The following is an 18,224-nucleotide window of genomic DNA, read 5'->3' on the forward strand; positions in this document are numbered from 1 at the left end:
TTTACTTATTTATTTATTATTTGAACAAGTGCAATCTAATATTGGTCCCAACACTCGTAGAGGGTGACATTCAGGATGCAAATCAAGTCGTTTAAATAAAGAAATAAAGCACGAATTCCAAAATCATAACCTCTCTCGTATGTATATATATATATATATATATATACACACACACGCACATACATACATACATACATACATACATACATACATACATACATATATTTATATATATATATATATGTGTATATATACACACACACATACTGTATATATACACACACTTCTAATGAGAGAGAGAGAGAAAGAGAGACGGAGATGGAAGGATGGATAGATAGATAGATAGATAGATAGATAGATAGATAGATAGATAGATAGATAGATAGATAGATAGATAGATAGATAGATAGATGATAGACACATACATGCGAAGAGTGCACAATATTTATCCTTGTTTGCACAAAGCACTGCACAGATAAAATTTATGACATTGGTGATAGCGTTTATTTAATAACACGATATAATCTTTACGACCACAGACTATTGATATGATCAGACACTGTAGCTGTAATAGACTATGTACAAATATAAGTGTATTCGAGGACTCTGCAAAGAAGTGTTAGCTATGCAAAAAAAAAATTTTTTTTTACTAAGGTAAGATCACATGTTAATATATATATATTAATAGTAAATACGCAAATAACTAAACTGCCGTTGTTTTGTTAGACTACTTACTATACACTCGTCAACTGCAATGTGCTAGGCTACACACACACACACACACACATCGGCAAGACTGAATCGAAACTATTCACTGAATCGATAAAGCTCCAACCAACGACATCGCAAGTCATCTCTCGATAGCTGGACGTACATTTGGCTCACACTGAGTTTCAATGACAAAATTCCCTTTACTGATCCATTATAAAGCATCAGTTATTTTCCACCCCTTCTCCTGCGCCTCTCCCCCGCATGTACCTCTATGTGAGTCATGAAATGCTGCTATCTTACTTCTCATTTTCCTAGACCCAATTTAAGTCGTTTCATTTTGCACAGAGACACATTAAAATACTAGTGGTCTCAAACAAAGACCAGATGGAAAAATAAAACCCAGGACTGAACCTCAAGGCAAACTAAGATTGAAAGGTTCATTTCATATGGCCCCTAATAAACTATTGAAGAAACGGAAATGATTTGCATGTAAAAAAAAAAAAAATAGCTGAAACTAGCTGAAAAAGCTCATCATGTTTTATTTTCTAGACTAGTGAGAGACTTTTTTCTATTTATTTTTATTGTTTTGTTTATTGGTAACTGGGTGCCTTCATCTGTAAATGCAGCATATAAGATGCAAAGTGCATTTACAAATAATATCCAAGGGGTTATTTAGATTTGGGAAGAAAAAAAAAAGAGAGAACATTTTATGGAATCTTTTCCAGAGCATAGAAGCTATGATTGTAAGACAGTTCTGTGTAAGCTGAATGCTCCACACACTTCAGGAGAAGACTGACGTATAAAGAGACTCAGCACTGGGTTGGGGAGCCTATGCTACAAACTGGAAATGTCAATGTATAGTGATAGTTTTCATTCTTGGAAATCCCCTCAAGGCCTATTTATTTATACTAACTACAGAGATGACAGATTAAAAATGCTGTAATCAAGGTATGTAAATTATCCAGTGATCACAGGTATTGTGTGGGCATAATTCTCACCATAAGAAATTGGGTTTGAAACTAGATTCTTAATAAGCTGTGGGTCTGTCCTGTTTATCTAATAAGCCACATAAGGAAAAAAGATACTTTATTTGGAATGTATTATTTGCAGGACACATTAACTAAACATGTTTAATTTATTTTTGACATCTCCCCCTTTTTCCCCCAATACTCTTCAAATCTGTGCAAAAATTATTTGTTGCCAGAGTGAATACAATGGGAATCGAGAAATTCTTTTTATTACTGATTATCTTCTCTGCATTGCAGGAATGGCACTATATGGTTTATTCTCAGTGCAATAAAATGTAACAGATATACAGTAAATTAGATGTTGTTTTATAAACTATTCAGTATTTATTTACAGCCTATGCAAAGTTTCACATAAGCTCCCGCTAACATGGAAATGTGTGGTAGTTGTAGAGGGTGGTTGCTTTGAATATTTAAATGTTTGTGTAAACACACACACACACACACACACACACACACACACACACACACACACACACACACACATCTGTACAATGAAGTCTGTCTCCGTAGGATTTCAGAATAATATATTCTCAGATAGATAGATAGATAGATAGATAGATAGATAGATAGATAGATAGATAGATAGATAGATAGATAGATAGATAGATAATAATTCAGAGGGGGCACTCTCCAGACTTTTCAACATACACAAATGTTCATTTATTTGCAATATACTTTACATGATCGGCATATTGACAAGATTGTCCTCATATATATATTTAAAGAGACAGACACTGCCATATCTTGATAACAAGTCCTGCTTGAAATTATCAGTGTATCATTAGATCGGTGCACTATTATATTGTGGTTGGCACACAAAAAAGTTAAATAATACATACCATTACAAATATGGACTGCAGTATTTTATATATATATATATATATATATATATATATATTATAGTTTACATGTGTATACTGCGTAAGCAGAGATATATGGCGCTGTGTATGTTTGTGTAACTTTCCATATTGTTGGAAATTCATGAACTTTTAAAAACCTTGAAGAATAACAAGAAAAGCTTATGTTCCCTGCGATGTCTTGTTTTCCTCTACTGGTGTAAGGAGCTGCGATGCTACCCCTCTGTGTTTGTCCGCAATGGACAAATCTCAGTGTATTCTGCTGATAGTGTTCAACAGTACGTCACTAATATGTCCCTGCTTTATAATCACGGGAAAAGGAGAGAGAGAGAGAGAGAGAGAGAGAGACTGTGGATAAATAGATATATAGAAATCACGGTCGCAGGACTGTATGAAAAATGCAAAACACAGTAAATGCAATCTCTTATGGACCTGTAATTTCATTATAACTATAATTTCATTACTGCCCTCAGTAAGTCTGCTTCCTATATACAGACATACAACATACATAGAACAATTATAAGCTGCTTCATACATACATACATACATACACACACACACACACACACACACACACACATACATACATACATACATACATACATAAATACATACATACAATATAGACATACACAATACATAGATGATTTCTATAATATTGTCTATAAACATGCAAAAGACAGCAGAACTGTACACTGCTACATACATACATACATACATACATACATACATACATAGTACATACATACATACATACATAGTACATACATACATACATACATACATACACATACATACATACACATACATACATACATACAATATAGACATACACTATACATAGATGATTTCTATAATATTGTCTACAAACATGCAAAAGACAGTGGAACTGTACACTGCTACATACATACATACATACATACATACATACATACATACATAGTACATACATACATACATACATACATACATACATACATACATAGTACATACATACATACATACATACATACATACATACATACGCACACAGAGGAATTATTTTCTGGTTGATATGGTCTTATATAGCGAAAAGCGGCAAACCAGATTCCTATGATCCAATATCGGGATCTCTGAGCTGTGTGGAACTAAACTATACCAGTCTTTCCAATCAGATCTCTTTTGCTAGCACAAACAAATAAAACATTTATTTTAGATCACCCTAGAGATATTTTAATGATGTAAAGTAACCCTGGAATATAAGCAACATAGAGTCAAAACATGATAATAAAAACTGTTGAGGACTTCACAGCACTTATATAGAAGATACACGTTAGGGCAAGTATAATGAATGTTTGAGGCAAATAAATACAATTCCTTTTTTCTTTTTTCCTCTTCTCTTCTCTTCTCTCTTTCTTCCTCTCTCTCTTTTAATTTTTTAATGATTGTTCTGTACAGGAATTCGTACCGTTCTCCTCAGAAAAAAAAACCATACCACCAATGAGCCTGCCTGGTGTGTTCCTGCTACAAATACCACTTTAATGAGGCCAGCTTTTTGTCAAGTCTTTCTTTGTACCCTGTGTGTTTTGTGTACCTGTAAAAGGCATAGTTACATGGGGGGGAAAAACCACACCGCTTTATATAATAGCCAAGGCTGTGCAAGCTATCAGCAGAGGCAACGCTGCCACTGGTCAGGGCAATAAATCCTAATTAGTTATGCATGCATAGGCTGCATATCCAAAGGGCAATTTAAAGATTTTGCTTAAACATCACTAATCCAATCCCCCTTTTTTATGATCTGTAACAAGGGATTTTTATGATGCTCTGTAAGTAGTCGGAAGTACTGGTATACCAGTGCACCAATATTTTATATTATTACAGAGGCCATTTGATAAAACATTTACCATGGGCAATTAATATTGTTCCTAAAGTGGTAGCCGCTAGAACAGAAGAATCAAATTAATTGCATGGAAAAAAGTGAGAGGTCTCATAGGACAAAGGTGGGGTATAGATAGGATCATAAGGAGACATCAGCCCCCCCCCCCTCCTCCCCCCAGCAATTGTGGGACTACCAGGGCATTCTGTGACTTCTTGTTCCACAGACACCTGGAGAGCCAGTGCTTGCTCATACTATCATCCGTAGTTCCATAAAGTGACTGTCAGTACTTGTGTACGGCTTGGGCAACGGATGGAAAAGGGCAGGTGTCCCAGACCTGGAAAATAAATGCGCAATAAATTTACTGCAACCTGTAAACGAGTAGCTTCAGACTTAGATGTAAACTCTAAACGTGTTTAATAGTGATCTAAAAATAATAAAGTACAGAAAAATGCAACCACACATTTCTCCTTGTGTGCTAAATAGTTTTATTAAACGTTTGCTGTGTTGATAATTGGCGGTGTTTATTTATATTAATTTATTTGTTTGATTATTTCTATGTTTTCTGGATTGATTGTTTATTTATTTATTTATTTGTACCTGTAACGGAACCCTGTTATTTTCTTACCAAATAATATTACAAGCGCTGCAATCGGTTGCGCACTCTGGGGGTAATTCCAAGTTGATCGCACCAGGATTTTTGATAGCAATTGGGCAAAACCATGTGCACTGCAGGGGAGGCAGATATAACATGTGTAGAGAGAGTTAGATTTGGGTGGGTTATTTTGTTTCTGTGCAGGGTAAATACTGGCTGCTTTATTTTTACAGTGCAAATTAGATTGCAGATTGAACACACCCCACCCAAATCTAACTCTCTCTGCACATGTTATATCTGCCTCCCCTGCAGTGCACATGGTTTTGCCCAATTGCTAACAAAAATCCTGCTGCGATCAGCTTGGAATTACCCCCTATACCTGCTAAAGTCAATACGATTTTGTCAAACACCGATTTGCTGTGGTGCAATATCGCTATGGCCACACACACACACACACACACACACACACACACACACACACACACACACATCTATCTGATAGATAGATAGATAGATAGATAGATAGATAGATAGATAGATAGATAGATAGATAGATAGAGGGAAATTTCATTTACAGGATGCTTCTTAATTTATTTTTTTAGAGCTACCAGAAGCCATGAGCCTATTCATTTTCTTTGTACCATGATTATTTCCCTTAAATAACTATTTCATGGAGAGAGTAATTTCCTTTCTCTGTTATGATGCCCTATTGTCGGTGCACAAACGTCGGTCTTGCAGTAATCTATCATCTCGCGCCGTAAATCCATTGTGAGCCATAGATCTCTCTCCATAGGTCTGTGAAGTGCATGGCAGCAGTTATGATTTCGTTGACTCCATTTAATTATTCTCCCAGCAGCAGCTGTAGTGAGGAAATTGCTAAATGCTTCCCCACTTCACATATTTGTTTTATTGGCTCGCTGGCTTGACCCTCAAATACTAAAATGTTATTTTATTTTTTCTTTGTTGCATTATTATTGAGGTCAGAATGGTGTAGGTGTTGTCAGAGGTCTAGTTTGTGGTTGTGACCTCCAAAACCTGAGGCCTCACTTATGGTTTCCATGTTCCTTCATGTTGCAGGTATGGTTCAAAAATCGCAGAGCTAAGTGGAGAAAGAGGGAGCGCAACCAACAGATGGACCTGTGTAAAAATGGCTATGTTCCCCAGTTCAGTGGCTTGATGCAGCCCTATGATGACATGTACGCTGGCTACCCATACAATAACTGGGCTACTAAGAGTCTGACTCCTGCTCCACTCTCCACCAAAGGCTTCACCTTCTTCAACTCCATGAGTCCATTGTCTTCTCAATCCATGTTCTCAGGCCCAAGTTCCATCTCCTCGATGAGCATGCCATCCAGCATGGGTCACTCAGCGGTACCAGGCATGCCAAACTCCAGCCTAAACAACATCAACAATCTTAATAACATCAGTGGGTCTTCCCTCAATTCAGCTATGTCTTCTACTGCTTGCCCCTATGGACCTCCTGGTTCCCCTTACACCGTTTATAGAGACACTTGTAACTCCAGTTTGGCCAGCCTCAGACTTAAATCCAAGCAGCATTCAACTTTTGGATACAGCAGCTTACAAAGTCCAGGATCTAGCTTGAATGCGTGTCAGTATAACAGTTGATGGACTGAGCTGCAAAAGTAAATGGTGCCCTGTGGACTTTTGCCTTCAGTATGGACCAGAGCAGAGACTTTTTTCTTTTTCTTTTTGCAAGAGATACCAAGCCTAATTACATGGATGAGTTGCAATGTTCTCTCTGGATTATGCGGGTTGTATGTACTTGAACTTGCACAGGATTTTTTTTTTCCAATGTCCACTTTATAGAGAGATTTTTAGAGGAAATGTTTTCCAAAAAAAATTTTTTTTTTTTTTTTTTGGTGGTAATCAAAAAAGAAAACAAAAAAACAAAGGGGGGAGCTGTTTTGTGGTATACACTGAGATTGGTGACCATTTAAGCGCTGCAAAACAGGAATTTGCAGGATTTAGGGGGAGAGGCTGGAGAAAGGTAAATATTAAACTATTAGGTATTAAAATTAAACAATAAGGGTTAACCACTTAAAAAGGTTATATGTAAATATATAAATATATATATGTACATTCATATATATAAAATTTGTTGTTATATTGTGTCCAATGATTGTGCACCACAGTTTAATAAACTGCTTTGAAACGCATGATCTTGATGTTTGTCCAGTTAAAAAAAAAAAAGATTTAATTGTCTGAAAGTTAGATGCAAGATCCCCCTGCCAGAATGGGAACACTCGGAAGCCCCTCAGCAACCCAGTGGGGGGGGTTTCTCTAAAAAAAAACGCCTTTAACTGCGACTTCTTCTACCCCAAATGATCATCAATCTTGTATTTATGCTATGCTTAGATCACTCGATCACCCTTACTTATCTGCAGTTTTGTTTAACTCCTCATGTATCTACAGTATGATATGTAAAATAAAAGAAATACACGAATAACCCGAGACTCCTGATAGTGTATAAAAAAGACATTTTGAGCATAAGAATAAGTGAATTTGTTTGCCAGCTTCCAAAAAGTTTTTATTTGTTTCATTTAAGTGTGGTAAAGATAAAAATAAATAATAATAATTAATATTATTATGTTCAAATGTATTTAAAAACTTTTTTAATGTGGTTTGATTTCTTTTAAAAGCATAAATATGATCTTTAATTATTAAGACGCATATATTTTAATTGCGGACCTATCTGTGGCTTAAAATTGTCATTTCATAGACGACGAGGATTTTGTTTTAATAAAATGCACAAAGTTTCAACGATAGTCTCTCACCTCCGTCCCCCGTTCCCCCCAACCTCCCTCTCACCCCATTCTTTATTCTCAGTGTATTTGTACACCTGTGGTAACGGTAACGTGGATGTGTGGATGTGTAATAATGTTGTTGTGGATAAGAATGCTGTGTCATTTTGTTTTTATAACTTATGTTTTTTGTTTATTTTTTGTGAATACTTTTTTTTATTATATTTTTTTTTCCAAAAATTATGAGCATGGGAATAAAAACAGATTTAAGCAAACACTTTTAGTGTTTTTTGCTAGCTAAAAATTCTGTTATTTATTATGTAATGATAATATCTCTTATTAAATTGAGAATAAATGTATCAACTGCGAAATTGCTTTGATGTTTGAGTGCTCAATTGTATCCAATCACATCGTCACATAGAGATCGTCAGTAAATCCTGCTCAATGCTGCTTAAATCTACAGGTTGTGAATGCTAGCATATCCACGTTTGCAAATAAATATATATGCACTTTGCTACATAGATGTATATGCGCATGGTTATATATATATATATATATATATATACATATGGCACATACATACATACATACATACATACATTATATACACACACATATATGTGCATGTGTATGTGTGTGTAATGTATATATATATATATATATATATATATATATATACATACACACACACACTAAATGCTCCTAGTATATTTATGTATGTATGTTTGCAGAATATTATTATTATTATTATTATTATTATTATTACATTATTATTTGTTTTATTTTACATACTGTATGGTTAGACTTTAATAAAAGTGATTAGTTTGCTAGTGTATAGGAACGTTATATGGCAATCTCTATTGGGTTACATCATTTTGAGAAAGGCATTGACTTGATACATTGATTTGGTTGCTAATACTTTTACAGCGAAGTATATTCGCTAAATAAGGCTCTTTGAAACATGTTTATTATTGGCTATGTGACAATGCTGATACAATATAAAACATTTGTTTCCTGTTGCTTCCTCAGGGTCTTCTGATTGGAGTGTAGTACTGTGTATACAGTGTATAGTGTATAGTGTGTATACAGTTACCCTTCATGGGTACACGATTCTCATTGAATAGACCACGTGCATTACTTTCTCTCAGCTTTCTCTGCAAACAATAGATGACGCTGTAGCATTTGGTACTGCAATCGAAAGTCCTAAATCCTATTTATATACCTGCAAAAAAAAAAAAAAAAAGTAGATTTTGCTGATTAAATAACACAACCGATTTCAGTACAACAAAAGACAGTTGGTATAAGTCAAATCATTGTTGAGGTTAATATAGAGCCTTATAGGTGTGTCAAGGAAAAATGCGATGGTGGAATATTGCAAATATAAAATTTCCTCCTAAGATGACACTTTATACCGAGAGAGAGAAAATAAACCAATAAATTGCAACAACAAATATAAATCACTGCTGGAACAGATCCTGGTTCCAGCAGATACAATGATACAGTAGCACATTAAGTTTTTTATGGGTTTTTTTTTCTACTTGCGTCTTTCCTAACTATTCTGGTACATGTAGTTCCACTCCACCTGGGGAGCAACAGGCTGCCTAAATTAACTATACACAGTATACTAGTAATTGTAAAACTATAGGGTGAGATCTGTTTCTGAGACTTGTGTCACTGATTGCAGGGAAACTAATAACACGTATTAAACAGCTTTACTTTACATGTACGTGACTTCCCTCGGACTTCTGAGGGATCTCAGAGCTACTGACAAATAGAGGAAGTGTTCAGTCACTGCTGGAGGGTAGCTAGGTAGCTAACCAAGACAATAAATTAGTCCCAAACGAATTATTTTAGTATTCACAAATATACCTGGATGAATGACATATTATATATATATATATATATATATATATATATATATGCATAGATAGATAGATAGATAGATAGATAGATATATGTGTATGTATACACACACACACACACACACACACACACACACTCACACACACACACACATATATATATATAATATATAGTAGAAGAGGCAAACTATATCTTGAATGTCTCTGGATCCTTTGGAGGTTACAGCTGGGAGTACCCAATGACTAATTATTTGGATGACCATGTGAGACCGGACTGCATATATGATCACTGCCAATTATGGTCGTTTGTTATTTTGTTATTCATATATAGCAAAAAAACTAATAATAATCCATACATCAGTGTTAGTGAAAGGAAAACTGGATCAATAAGAGAAAATACTGCAATATATGTGCTATTATATATTAACACATACACATGTTCAGTAGGTAGATATATATATATATATATATATATAAACACTCACTTCTCCAGCCCCTGAGGAAGACCAGTCGGTTGAAACAGCTGTCGGGCTGTGTTTGCTGTATTTGCTGTACTTCACCATGCCGTTTGGTTAAGGAATAAATCCTGCTTTTCTTTCATCTACACGTGAGTGCTGGCTTGTCTACTTTTTCTACATCACTGGAGAAGTGAGTGTTTTATATTTATTGCTGCCTTGCACCACCATTTTTTTCTTTATATACATAGGCTTTGAGTGATTTCCTATATATATATATATATATATATATATATATATATAATTAGGCTTACCATCCCTTTAAACCAGGACACTCGTGACAGATACCCCTATTCCACTAGAATACCAGGTCGCACCCGGGACCTGTACACGGGTCCTTCCAGGGTGCGACCAGTTATGAGACCTCTTTCAGACTGGTGGCCCTGATCCGGCAATAAGCCAGGTTGGTGATGTCACTGGTGGCACGTCCGGGAGGTGGCGCTTGGAGATGAGGATGAAATATCGGGTCGCTCGAATCGGCTTATTTAAACCTGATATTTTCCCGGATTGCTGCGTGTTCACGTGCAATAACCTGAGATATTCATGGCAGTGGAAAAGCGGGATTACACAGGTTCCGTGGCTGGCTGACTGGTATGCTTGAATTTCAGCCACAGAACCTGTGTAATCCATGCGTGTCCCGGTTTAAAGGGATAGTATGGTAAGCCTACATGTAATGTATAATGGGATGCAGTTACATGTGCCGGCTGTTGGGATACTGGTGTACAGGATACCGTTGCCCAAATCCGGACAGCCGACAATGCCGACATATGGAATCCCGGTGCACCAGGGCTATTCCCACTCATGGGTGTCCATGACACCCACAGAGTGGGAATAGATCCTGTGGCAAGGGCAGCGCTCGCCCTGCTGCCGGCATTCTGGTGGGTGGGATGACTCTCTAGGGATATTGGGCCTAATTCAGACCTGATCGTAGATGTGCTAAATTTATCACATCCACGATCAGCTTCCCTGACATGTGGGTGTACGCCCAGCACAGGGCTAGTCCGCCCCGCATGTCTGGCTCTAGCATTGCACAGCGGCAATGCTTTTGTACTTGAAGAGTAACTCCCTACCAGCGCAGCTCCTGTGCGCTGGCAGGGAGCTACTCGTCACTGTGAGGATCACAGCCCGTACCGCCAACAGTCCGGACACGCCTGCGTTGCTCGGACCGAGCCCCCTAAACAGCGGCCAAACGGTGCCGGCCCTCCCCCTCCTGCCTAGCGACCGCCTCTGCCTGTCAATCAGGCAGATGCCATCGTAGGCCTGAGACAGCTGTCAGCTGTCTAGCATGCACCGGCGCACTGCGGCGCCGGTGCATGCTAGACTGACAGCCAGCATCCCGTCCGCCGGTAGAACGCATGTAATCCTGTATAATTATATTATTTTATGCTGATTATTTGTCATTTTACATGCAGTTGTCTGTTAAGGAGCTGTGCATTTTCAGGTCATTAAAGGGATGCAGGAACACACTACCTTCACAATCCTTCCAAGCTCCTCATTTCCTAATGCCACACGTGAGGAAGAAATACCAGTTATCCAGGTTCCCCTGTGCAATCATACACAATAATAGGTTTGTCAGAATGAAATGGTTAAGTGATTTTTAAAAGCAATTGTTTGTCCTCTGTGTTTGGCTATGCATGTATTCAATGCAGTGTTTATAGAGAGAGCTGAAATCCCTGAGAATCCCTATAAAAACCTAGTTGAAATGCAGGCTAAAATATAAAGGATTACAAGGGTGCTTCTAGTCCACCCACCAAAGTGTTTCCACAGCGTTCCAGAACTCCAGCAAAAAAAAAAAAATTCTCACTCTATCAACATTCAATTGGGTGTGTGTAATTATAATCAAGGACAGGGATTCAGTTACTGCTCTCTTGTCACCTCCTAGGACTCCTAACCTGGGGAACATGCTGCCAATACGTCCAGGGGAAGCTGTGCATGTGCAATTTCACTTTCAATGCCAAAAGTTTTAAGATTCAACTAACACAAAATATTGTTACACAAAAGTGTTCTATGTATTGTCAGTGCTTTTCATAAAAACTCAGGCTTTAATAAATATCAGACCACAAGAAAGTTAATGTTTATGCAGAAATAGATTTCAAAAGGCAAATAAATAAATACATACATACATAAATACACACATACATACATAAATTAGTGATGAGCTGGTTCGGTTCCTCGGAATCCGAACCCCCCCGAACTTCACCCTTTTTACACGGGTCCGAGGCATACTCGGATTCTCCCGTATGGCTCGGTTGACCCGAGCGCGCCCGAACGTCATCATCCCGCTGTCGGATTCTCGCGAGATTCGGATTCTATATAAGGAGCCGCGCGTCGCCGCCATTTTTCACTCGTGCATTGGAAATGATAGTGAGAGGACGTGGCTGGTGTCCTCTCACTTTGTTTCAGGGGGCAGCATATCTTTATTCTGGGGACCAGCAGTATTATAGGAGGAGTACAGTGCAGAGTTTTGCTGATTAGTGACCACCAGTATTATACGTTGTCTGCCTGAAAAACGCTCCATATCTGTGCTCAGTGTGCTGCATATATCTGTGCTCACACTGCTTTATTGTGGGGACTGGGGACCAGCAGTATTCTATAGGAGGAGTACAGTGCAGAGTTTTGCTGACCAGTGACCACCAGTATTATATGTTCTCTGCCTGAAAAACGCTCCATATCTGTGCTCAGTGTGCTGCATATATCTGTGCTCACACTGCTTTATTGTGGGGACTGGGGACCAGCAGTATTATATAGGAGGAGTACAGTGCAGAGTTTTGCTGACCAGTGACCACCAGTATTATATGTTCTCTGCCTGAAAAACGCTCCATATCTGTGCTCAGTGTGCTGCATATATCTGTGCTCACACTGCTTTATTGTGGGGACTGGGGACCAGCAGTATTATATAGGAGGAGTACAGTGCAGAGTTTTGCTGACCAGTGACCACCAGTATACGTTGTCTGCCTGAAAAACGCTCCATATCTGTGCTCAGTGTCAGTGGCGGATTTAGGGGGGGGGCACCAAGGCACGTGCCCCCCCTGTCATTTTTAGTGCAGACTGACATGCGGACTAGCGTCCGCATGTCAGTCTGCGGTCTCGTTTCGTCCCCTGCTGTTAGGAGGGACACGGAGGGCACAGTGCGCGCCTCTCCTGTGTCCCTCCTGTGTCTCCGGCGGCCGCTGGTCTCATAAAGGAAGTGCCGTTCGTGAGCACTTCCTTTATTACAGTGACCCGCGGCCGCCGGAGACACAGGAGGGACACAGGAGAGGCGCGCACTGTGCCCTCCGTGTCCCTCCTAACAGCAGGGGAGCGGGGGGAGCATCGGCGGCAGCGGCGGCGGAGGAAGGGACGCACTGGGGGGTTATATCTGGCACTGGGGGCATATTTGGCAGGGAGGGGGGAGGAGGGGGGGGGGTGGGAGAACATCTGGCACTGGGGACATATATGGCACTGGGGGGAATATCTGGCACTGGGGGCATATTTGGCAGGGAGGGGGGGGGAGAATATCTGGCACTGGGGACATATATGGCACTGGGGGGAATATCTGGCACTGGGGGCATATCTGGCACGGGGGGGGGATATCTGGCACTGGGGGCATATGTGGCACTGGGGGGGGGATATGTGGCACTGGGGGGAATAACTGGCAGGGGAGGGATATCTGGCACTGGGGGCATATGTGGCACTGGGGGGGGGAATATCTGGCACTGGGGCATATGTGGCACTGGGGCATATGTGGCACTGGGGGCATATAAAGCACTGGGGGGGGGAGATATCTGGCACTGGGGGCATATGTGGCACTGTCTGGGAATATCTGGCACTGGGGGTATATGTGTACCTGGCACATGGGGGGGGGGCTATATTTGGCACTGGGGGCATGTGAGTACCTGGCACCGTGGGGGAATATCTGGCACTGGGGACATATGTGGCACTGGGAGCACAGCCCTAGCAACAAGGACTACCTCCTAGCAACGAGCATGACACCCAGTGCATGAAACCCCTGGCAACGAGCATGACACCCAGTGCATGAAACCCCTGGCAACGAGCATGACACCCAGTGCATGAAACCCCTGGCAACGAGCATGACACCCTGAGCATGAAAACCCCTGGCACCGTGCATGGAACCAAGAGCATGAAACCCCTGGCAACGAGCATGACACCCAGTGCATGAAACCCCTGACAACGAGCAGGTATTTGAAAAGTAATTAGAAGCCTTACTGTAGGACTTAATGTGTAATGGGCATTACGGTGTGTGGCATAATGTATCACGGACATTGCGGTGTGTGTCATAATGTGTCACAGGCATTACGGTGTATGGTATACTATATCGCTGGCATTGTGATATGTGGTATAATGTCTCAGGGTCATTGCAGTGTGTGGCATAATGTATCACGGACATTGCGGTGTGTGTCATAATGTGTCAGGCATTACGGTGTGTGGTATACTATATCACGGGCATTGTGGTATGTGGTATAATGTCTCAGGGTCATTGCAGTGTGGCATAATATATAACGGGCATTACGGTGTGTGGCATAGGGTATAACGGGCATTGCGGTATGTGTCACAGGCATTACGGTGTATGGTATACTATATCACGGGCATTGTGGTATAATGTCTCAAGGTCATTGCAGTGTGTGGCATAATGTGTCACAGACATTGTATGTGCTATAATGTATCAGGGGCAGTGCAGTGTGTAGCATAATGTATAACGGGCATTGCGATTCCTGTCATAATGTGTCACAGGCATTACGGTGTGTGGCATAATGTGTCTGGGGCATTACAGTGTGTGCATATTGTGTCATGTGCATTATTGTGTGTGATATAATGTCTAAGGGCCATTGCAGTATGTGGAATAATGTATACTGGGCATTACTATAAGGAGGAAAAATGACAAATAATGTAAGGGGCATGAATCAGGATTATTTTTCTTTCCTGTGGTGGCCAACGTCTGGGCGTGCAGGTTGCAAAACTGGGGTATAAGGTAGTCTTTTCCTGCAATACCACGCCCATTCCAACGAAGCCACGCCCATTCCAACGAAGCCACGTCCCTAATGGTGCCCCCCCTGTAATTTTTTTCTGGATCCGCCCCTGCTCAGTGTGCTGCTGCATATATCTGTGCTCACACTGCTTTATTGTGGGGACTGGGGACCAGCAGTATTATATAGGAGGAGTACAGTGCAGAGTTTTGCTGACCAGTGACCACCAGTATTATATGTTCTCTGCCTGAAAAACGCTCCATATCTGTGCTCAGTGTGCTGCATATATCTGTGCTCACACTGCTTTATTGTGGGGACTGGGGACCAGCAGTATTATATAGGAGGAGTACAGTGCAGAGTTTTGCTGACCAGTGACCACCAGTATACGTTGTCTGCCTGAAAAACGCTCCATATCTGTGCTCAGTGTGCTGCATATATCTGTGCTCACACTGCTTTATTGTGGGGACTGGGGACCAGCAGTATTATATAGGAGGAGAACAGTGCACAGTTTTGCTGACCAGTGACCACCAGTATACGTTCTCTGCAGGGCCGGTGCAAGGTTTCCCAGCACCCTAGGCAAATCATCAGCAACCTCCCCCCCCCCCCCCCCCCCCAAAAAAATAAAAAATAAAATAATTTATATATATATATCTATATCAGAGGCGTAACTAGGGATTTTGGAGCCCAGGGCAATATCATTAATGCCGCGCCCCCCCCCCCCCCCCCCCCCCAAAAAAAAGCGAAGGTTAAAATCATGCGCGCGCGCTCCCGAAGAGGGGCCGTGGCCACTAAACAGGGGGCATGTCCCTCGGTGTAGTAATACCCCTTATACTCTCTAGTACTGGTGCCCCTTTCACCTTGTAACACACTGAATGAGCAGACATTCACCTTGTAGCACACTGAATGAGCCAAAATTCACATTGTAGCACACTGAATGAGCCGAAATTCACATTGTAGCACACTGAATGAGCCGAAATTCACATTGTAGCACACTGAATGAGCCGAAATTCACATTGTAGCACACTGAATGAGCCGAAATTCACATTGTAGCACACTGAATGAGCCGAAATTCACATTGTAGCACACTGACTGAGCCAAAATTCACCTTGTAGCACACTGAATGAGCCGAAATTCACATTGTAGCACACTGACTGAGCCAAAATTCACCTTGTAGCACACTGAATGAGCCGACATTCACATTGTAGCACACTGAATGAGCCGACATTCACATTATAGCACACTGAATGAGCCGAAATTCACATTGTAGCACACTGAATGAGCCGACATTCACATTGTAGCACACTGAATGAACCGAAATTCACCTTGTAGCACACTGAATGAGCCAAAATTCACCTTGTAGCACACTGAATGAGCCGACATTCACATTGTAGCACACTGAATGAGCCGAAATTCACCTTGTAGCACACTGAATGAGCCGACATTCACATTGTAGCACACTGAATGAGCCAAAATTCACATTGTAGCACACTGAATGAGCCAAAATTCACATTGTAGCACACTGAATGAGCCGAAATTCACATTGTAGCACACTGAATGAGCCGAAATTCACATTGTAGCACACTGACTGAGCCAAAATTCACATTGTAGCACACTGAATGAGCCGACATTCACATTGTAGCACACTGAATGAGCCGACATTCACATTATAGCACACTGAATGAGCCGAAATTCACATTGTAGCACACTGAATGAGCCGACATTCACATTATAGCACACTGAATGAGCCGAAATTCACATTGTAGCACACTGAATGAGCCGAAATTCACCTTGTAGCACACTGAATGAGCCGACATTCACATTGTAGCACACTGAATGAGCCGAAATTCACCTTGTAGCACACTGAATGAGCCGAAATTCACATTGTAGCACACTGAATGAGCCGACATTCACATTGTAGCACACTGAATGAGCCGACATTCACATTATAGCACACTGAATGAGCCGACATTCACATTATAGCACACTGAATGAGCCGAAATTCACATTATAGCACACTGAATGAGCCGACATTCACATTGTAGCACACTGAATGAGCCGACATTCACATTATAGAACACTGAATGAGCCGAAATTCACCTTGTAGCACACTGAATGAGCCGACATTCACATTGTAGCACACTGAATGAGCCGACATTCACATTGTAGCACACTGAATGAGCCGAAATTCACCTTGTAGGACACAGTGTGAACTGAAATTCACATTCTAGGCCTGAAGAGAGATGGGGCATTAAGAGGGAGAGAGGAGGGGGGCTTGGCATGAGGAGAAAGAGGCATATGGGGGGAGAGAGCGCAAGGGAGAGAGGCAATGGGGAGAGATTTCAGCAGAGGAGAGGTGCTCTGGACAGCAGTTACACATCCAGACTGTACCTTCAGGTGGGGAGGAAGCTCTGCGGTGTCACATGCTGGGCAATCCGGTATTTGCAGTGTTTAAATGCTTCTGGACCCCGCAGCCCAGCAAAACATTATGCGGCCATGGGGGGGGGGGGATATAAAATAAGCGGGAGGAGACGCAGAAGGCAGGAGGAGGCAATGCGGGAGATTAACGGGGATAGGCAGAGTTGCGCAGCGGCTGATCCAGGAGTCCAGGACAGACTCTTCAGACTTATGGTGCATACACACGGAGAGATTTTGGCTATGAGAGATTTTGACTAACTTTTCCCTTGAACTGGCAGTAGGAGATTTTGACTAACTTTACCAGAGATTTTGTCTAACTATGCAAGAGATTTTGACTATGGGAGATTTTGGCTATGGGAGATTTTGACTATCTCATTTAAATAAGGGGATGAGTGTCATATATAGGACGATTTTACAGGGTGGCTGGTATTTAAATAGCTGAAAGTTAAAAAAAAAAATTGCGTGGGGTCCCCCCTCCTATGTAAAACCAGCCTCGGGCTCTTTGAGCCAGTCCTGGTTGTTAAAATACAGAGGAAAAAATGAGTAGGGTTCCCCCATATTTAGACAACCAGCACCGGGCTCTGCGTCCAGGTCCTGGTTTAAAAAATACGGGGGACAAAAGACATAGGGGTCCCCCGTATTTTCCAAACCAGCACCGGG

At 41.0% G+C, this 18,224-nt stretch overlaps 1 protein-coding gene across 3 annotated transcripts in view; it reads left to right on the plus strand.

The window, feature by feature from the left end:
* Window positions 1-8,083, plus strand: part of PITX1 (paired like homeodomain 1) — a 23,921-nt gene extending 15,838 nt beyond the window's left edge. For all 3 annotated transcript variants that reach the window (XM_063928726.1, XM_063928728.1, XM_063928727.1), the window contains one exon: window positions 6,124-8,083. In XM_063928726.1, the coding sequence (XP_063784796.1) occupies window positions 6,124-6,672 (549 nt within the window). In that variant the 3' untranslated portion in view covers window positions 6,673-8,083. The remainder of the gene's footprint in view (window positions 1-6,123) is intronic.
* Window positions 8,084-18,224: the final 10,141 nt, after the last annotated feature.

Source organism: Pseudophryne corroboree, chromosome 6 (assembly GCF_028390025.1).
Source record: "Pseudophryne corroboree isolate aPseCor3 chromosome 6, aPseCor3.hap2, whole genome shotgun sequence".
Lineage (NCBI taxonomy): Eukaryota > Metazoa > Chordata > Amphibia > Anura > Myobatrachidae > Pseudophryne > Pseudophryne corroboree.